The sequence below is a fragment of the Corapipo altera genome, unplaced genomic scaffold (genome assembly GCF_003945725.1).
Source record: "Corapipo altera isolate COAL_440 unplaced genomic scaffold, ASM394572v1 190, whole genome shotgun sequence".
Classification (NCBI taxonomy): domain Eukaryota; kingdom Metazoa; phylum Chordata; class Aves; order Passeriformes; family Pipridae; genus Corapipo; species Corapipo altera.
In genome coordinates, this window is record NW_020885006.1 from 290,029 (window position 1) to 296,473 (window position 6,445).

The 6,445-nt window shown below is 49.9% G+C and overlaps 1 protein-coding gene across 1 annotated transcript in view; it reads right to left on the reverse strand.

Moving 5' to 3' along the window:
• The window catches only part of TOGARAM1 (TOG array regulator of axonemal microtubules 1), a 29,015-nt gene that overhangs the window by 21,594 nt on the left and 976 nt on the right, over positions 1-6,445 (reverse strand). The window contains exon 2 of the mRNA XM_027667338.1: positions 5,656-6,436. Within this exon, the coding sequence (XP_027523139.1) occupies positions 5,656-6,436 (781 nt within the window). The remainder of the gene's footprint in view (positions 1-5,655; positions 6,437-6,445) is intronic.

Below are 6,445 nucleotides of genomic sequence, written 5' to 3' on the forward strand. Positions count from 1 at the left end.
TAAATCTTAAAAATTAAATCTTAAAAATTAAATCTTAAAAATTAAATTTTGAGTGGTTTGTTTTTTAGGTTTGTTTTTTTTTTAACATATATTTTGACATTTTGAATTATGTCCATTAGATGTGGAAGGGTTTAAATAGACAACAAAATCCCAGAATGCAACAGCTACTTGAGCTGTGCAAACTTCAGGTTTAGTCAAAAAGCTGGAGCTGGGGATATCAGCAGCTTGTACTGAGAACTGGGCAAAGGTTAGGGAGAAATCTCAGTAACAGCAGTATTCAGTAAAGAAAAGATCATGCTTTAAATGAAGGTTCCTGATTTAATTAGTGAAATCAGTGATTTACATCATCTCCAGGCTGCATTTCCTCCGCTCTCCCCTTTCACAGACGAGGCTGCACAAGGAGAAGTCTGAGCAGAAATGGAAATATTTATTCAGTATTGGAAAGAAAAGCACCATGTTCAGCCTGAAAACCCCTTTATTCACATCCTGCTGTGTGAATGGGGCATTTGTAGTCTAACATCTACATGATACATTGATTTATAAAAATAGTTATTTTTCATTTCACTGAACGTCTCAGTTCACCACACAAATGGGATCCTCTGACTGGGAACTTCACAGAAACTCTTGGAATATCAAAGTGCAGTTCTCCATAATTCCATGATCTCCCCAGTCCACAGCCTGGCCCACACAATCCAAGTTGTTTTGGACAGTGAGAGACCCCCAGAACAGCTCCCAGCTCTGCCAAACCCTCCCTGCTCCAGGAGAAACCTCGGGGTGACTTCACAGATTGTCCTTCAAGTTACGTGTCTGGGTCAGACAAACAGCAGCCAAATGCTCTGGGTCAGTATCTTTAAAGGGTTTAATTAATGTTGAAATGGGGTTTCACAAAAATATCACAAAGGAAAGTGCAGAACTTCAAACCTGGGAGGAGAACCACGACCACGAGCACACACTAATTGGTTTAAAGTCCTTATAATATTTAATCTATCACACAGAAAAATAGGATTGGTTATGGAATATAGACAATATTAAATAAGTAGTTAAATAATGAAGTTTCAACAAAACCTTTGGGTCCTTTCTAAGTAAAGAAGAGACACAAGATACACACCTAAGCCAAGAGAAATTCCACCCCCATATCCTGCCAACGAGGAAAAAAATAAACCTCATAATTCAAACTTTTTAATTACATATTCCTAATTCTCCTGAGGCTGTTCCCATTATAAATGGAAAATGAAGTCACACGAGGTACCTGTTGGCAGTAAATAAATAAGTGAAGCCTGGTTTTCCATTCAGTGCTTTAAAAGCCAAGCAGTTCCCAGAGGGAGCTGAGCTCCAAGGTCCACAGCTATGTGGACACTGGTTCTTGGGGGAAACCCTTCCCTGAGCCTGGGAGGGGGGGTTTGCAGTTAACAAAAATGGCCAAAATTTTATCCTCCCTTCCAAAACCACGCTGTGATTTCCTGTTGGCATTTCCCAGGCTCCAATGGGATTCACGTCCAAGTCTCCAGCCCGAGGCACCCTCAGCAAAGCCACCAAAATGCCCCAAAGCTCAAAACCCCCCATGAAATCTCCTCCCTGAGAGCCGGGGCTAAAGCTGCTTAATCAGCCTGCAGGGATTAGACTCTCACTGAAGTATTTTAGGACAAGTGCTTAAAGCACAGCACGGTGGGGGAAAACTGATGGGGCCTCCACAGCAAGCAGGCCCTGAGGGACTCCAGGGGCCCTTCACACAGGGGGACAGAGAGCAGCAGGAAAACGGAGAAGGGTTTGTTCTGGGTTATCCCAGATGGGATAAAAGAGATGAAACCTCAGCATTCCTGCCCCTGGGATCAGCAAACAGCATTTCCCATCCATGGACCTTCCAGTCCACAATTAAATGTCACTTGTATGAGTTCCTGTGGCCTGGTTTCAGCTGGGATGGAGTTAATTTTCCCCTCAGTAGCTGGTGCAGGACAAACTTAGGCCCCATTTTTCCACATGGACAAAGCAATTTATGCAGAAGGAGTAAAGTAAAACACTGCCATTATTGTACAACTCCACTCAGCTGTTCCAGTCCCAGCTACAGGGATAAAAACTCTGCTCCCCTGTGCACAAATTATAATTACAGCATTACTAATTTGCTAAACATGGGCTTGAGGGCAGGGGGAAGTAAAGGCAAACCCAAAGCTGCCAGATGTTCCAGTGCAGTAGATGACAGATTCCAGCAAAGGGATTTCTCAGAAGGGTTCCTAAAGATTCCACCAGTACCACCAATGTCAGGCAATATTGGAATCCATCCACCAAAGGAATTATTAACTTGGTTACCAAAGCACTTGAGATGACCCATCATGGAATCACAGGGTGGTTTGGGTGGAATGGACCTTAAACATCACCCAGTTCCACCCCTGCCATGGGCAGGGACACCTTCCACTATCCCAGTTGTTCCAGACCCAGCCGGACAAAAGGTTCTCCTGATCCAACACCCAGCAGCATCAACCACAGGCTCCCAGGGAGAAGACCTACAATACACAAATACAGAATGATATCTCCCCAAAATACTCCTGCAGCCTCTAGAAACACCAGAGCTCCCGTGCCAGTGCCACCCCAAGTTCCCAAGAACAGGCAGCCTTATCCCACTGACTCTGTGTGCCTCTGATCCTTGCTAAAACAGAGAGCTGCTGTTCCATAAACCTGATTTCACACTTGCACACCCACTGAGGTGCCCACAAAGCCCAGCTCTGAGGTTCTCTGTTATGGGATCAGGATGGAAATGAGGGGAATTCCACAGTGTTGCCCAACACCTCAGTTATGGGAGATCACAGAGGTCACAAGTACTTTGTAACAGGGCTGGAAACATCGGAGAGATGTTCAAGTGCTCTTGTTTCCCCCAAAAGGGAACCTTTGGGTACCAAAAGGCACCTCCAACAGCAGATGCAGGCTCTGTGTTTCACAGGGGGTAACTCTTGCCCTACAATAATCCCTAGGCATGGTGTCTTCCATACAGCACACTGAATTTCCAAGGAAAACACGGGAAGGCTTAGCTACCAATAGGTCAGTGAGAACTCTGTTAGCTCATTCTGGGGTAACCACCTTGTCCTTCACGTTACAGAGTCAGAGAAGATGAGAGTTCAAAAGGGAATTTGGGATTGCTTGCAGCATTCCTGGACTCACTAGTGTGACCCCTCATGGATGGCAAGGCTGGGAAAACACTGGAGAACCAGGAGGTTTGGTCACAGCAGGTTGAGTTCAACTACTTGAGAAATGTTTCATCAAGAACCCAATTAACCAGCACTGACAGAATCATGGAATGCTTTGGGTTGAAAGGACCTTAAAGCCCATCTCATCCCTCCCCCTGCCATGGGCAGGGACACCTCCTCTATCCCAGGCTGATCCAAGCCCTGTCCAACCTGGCCTTGGACACTTCCAGGGATGGAGAATCCACAACTCTCCGGAGAAGCTGCCAAGCCCTTGGAGTCACTGTGCTTTATCTACCTTTTATTTTTAGTACACATTAACTTACACATGTTTTACTTCACATCTTATCTGATCAGGAAAGTCTAGACATGGCCTTGGACAGCCACTGTGTAACATGACCCTAAAAATCCTGGCAGGAAAACTGCTTTAAACATTAAGCTTCTTCCATGCACCCCTTCAGCCACAGAATGACTCCAGAAGTTAATTTTTAAGCAAATTCATTTCAAAAGGAATGTCTGAATTAATAATTAATATTTTAAATGTCAAGTCAAGTACCAGAATTCCATGCATGATAAATGAATTTACCTCACTGGAGGGAGTTAAGGGGAGATCCAGGGCTCCCTTCCCACACACACACTGATTTCTGGATGCCCCCAGCACAGGAGCTTTATTTATACAGCTCATGGCAATCTCAGTTCAGAAGGGCTGTCCCAAGGACAGGAAATTCTTGGGAAGCAATTGCTGGCTGGGAGGGTGGGGAGGCCCTGGCCCAGGTTGCCCAGAGAAGCTGTGGCTGCCCCTGGATCCCTGCAAGTGTCCAAGGCCAGGTTGGAGCAACCTGGGCTGGTGGAAGGTGTCCCTGCCCATGGCAGGGGTTTGAAATGTAATCTTTAAGATCCCTTCCAACCCAAACATTCCATGATTCTATGGTTGACACCATCTCTAAATGCACTTTGCATATCAACAAAACAGAATCCATAAGTGAACTGCTTTCTCTCCCTCTCTGCAGGGTTGGAAACCTCGGGCACTCCTCCCACTTTACAGGGATAAACACAACCACGTGCACAAAAGATTAATTCCTTTTAGAAAAGGACCATCTCCAGAGCACCTTCCCCCATTCCAAGCTCCAGCCAGGCTTTGGTGCCTGTATTAACTTGCTCTGTGTTCAGAAAACCACACAGAGCAGCAGCACAGGGCTCAGCCCAACCTGCCTGGAGAGCACTGGCAACTGATATTTCTACAAGCTGTCTTAGTTAATACTGCAAAACTGCTTCAAAAAGAAAACCCTTCTTGCTCTGGAGGTGTTTCCTACATATCTTGGTGTCCAGAGCCTGTTTGTAGGTATCCCAAAGGAACTCAGCTGCCTGATTCATCAACTCCAAAAGACACAGATCTCTTTAGGGGCCTGGGTTAAAGGTAACACAGACACCAGGGAAGGGAGCACGTCTGCATTCAGGCCTAGACATGAACTTTGGGGTTTGACAGTACAGAAACATGAACTCACATTTATTTATGCTCCGAGTTTCCCAACAGCCTGGCTGCAGAGGAGCACTCACTGTCCATGACCTCATCCAGCACAGCAACAAGTTACCAAGCAACTGGGAATTAAATTCTCACTACGTAAACGTGGCAGGAGGAATCTCCTCTGCACAGCCTTTGATGTTCTGGGATCTCTTTGCTTCAGCTCAATCACAGGAGATTGAGACATGATAAATCAAACATGTCCACTTATAAAAACCCCAAACAGCACAGAAAACCCACCACACACCGATACCACACGTGAGAGTTGTATCCAAAACATGTGTCACAGCACCACTGCCAAAGGCAAAACGACCTGGACAATATTCCAGAGATTCCTTCCCTTTCCAGCTGCTGACTGGGTAAGTGATAAAATCAAAACTCAGTCAGAATTTCTGTTCCAGCCTGACCTACATTTTTCCTAGTGAGATCAGCCTGAGCAGCAAGAGCCACCCAGGCACTTGGCAGCCTCCAGGTTTATCCCAGGGCAGTCAAAGAGTCCTGGCTCAGCCCCACTCCAGAGCTCTGCCTTCAGAGCCTGAGCTGAAGGAATGGGTCAGTTCTCCCCCAGACAGCTTCAGGACACTCTCAGCAGTCAGGCAGGTGCTCTCAAACACAAATATACAAACAAAGGCTGCGTTTTCCCCACTCTTGTGCTCATTCCCTGGGGTTCACCTGTCACTGCTGACGTGCCAGGCACATGTCATTATGGTCAGGCCTAAGAAGTGCCTCGGGGAGCCCAGTAACATCAAAAATTATGTTTATTAAGTGATAAGTTGTTTGGTTAAATCTGACACAAGGAATTCCCAAACTTGCCCTCCCAGACCGATGCGAGGGTACAAATCCTTGCACATAAAACACCGGCCATCCCTCCCAAATAGCTGCCATTTAACAAGCCTCTGACAACTTTCCAACCTCCCCTTGGAAATGCCTTAGGATGAAGGACGCCAGGGAGTTACGTACCTGCTCCACACCCTTCGGGAACGGCATCCTGACTCCCGAGCCACCTTCCCTGTCTCCAGCCAGCTCGGATTCCCACGGCAGCTTGTTCTTCCCTCTCCCGGCGCTCAGGACTCTCCTGGGGCTCATCCCTTGCTCGGCACACTTGGAGCCGGGGCCGTGCGGCGCATCTTCCCCGCCGGGGCACCCGCAGCGAGCGCTCTGCGTCCTGCTGCCCATCAGCAGCCACTCGGTGTCGGCGCCGGGGGGGTGGCAGCGCCCGCGGCAGTGCCCGGCGGAGGGCAGGGGCAGCCCGTACTCCACGAATCCCTGCTCGCCCAGCCTGGGCAGCGCCTTCCTGGCCAGCCGCGCCCGCACGGCCCGCACGGCCCCCGCGCCGCCCGCCCGCAGCTCCAGGGCGCCCACGGCGCCGAAGAGCGCCTGTGTCCCGCCGGCGCCCATGGCCGCGGCCAGCGCCGCCAGCGCCTCCAGCGCGGCGTGCCGGACCCTGCGCTTCGCGTCCAGCAGCGCGGGCGCCAGCGCGGCCGCCAGCTGCGGCAGGTCCAGCTGCTCGCCGGGGTAGGTGAGCAGCGCGGCCGTGCACGTGTTGAGCAGCTCCTCGCGGAGCCGGGCGCTGCGGTGGCGCAGCAGCCGCTCCTGCAGCAGCAGCCGCAGCACGGCCCGCGGCCCCGCGGCGCCCATGAGGCGCAGCAGCAGCCGGGCGCTGTCCCGGCGCATCGCGGGCTGCGTGTCCCCGAGCGCCCGCGCGGCCGCGGCCACCAGCGGGGCGAGCAGGGCGGGCACCCTCCGGCCG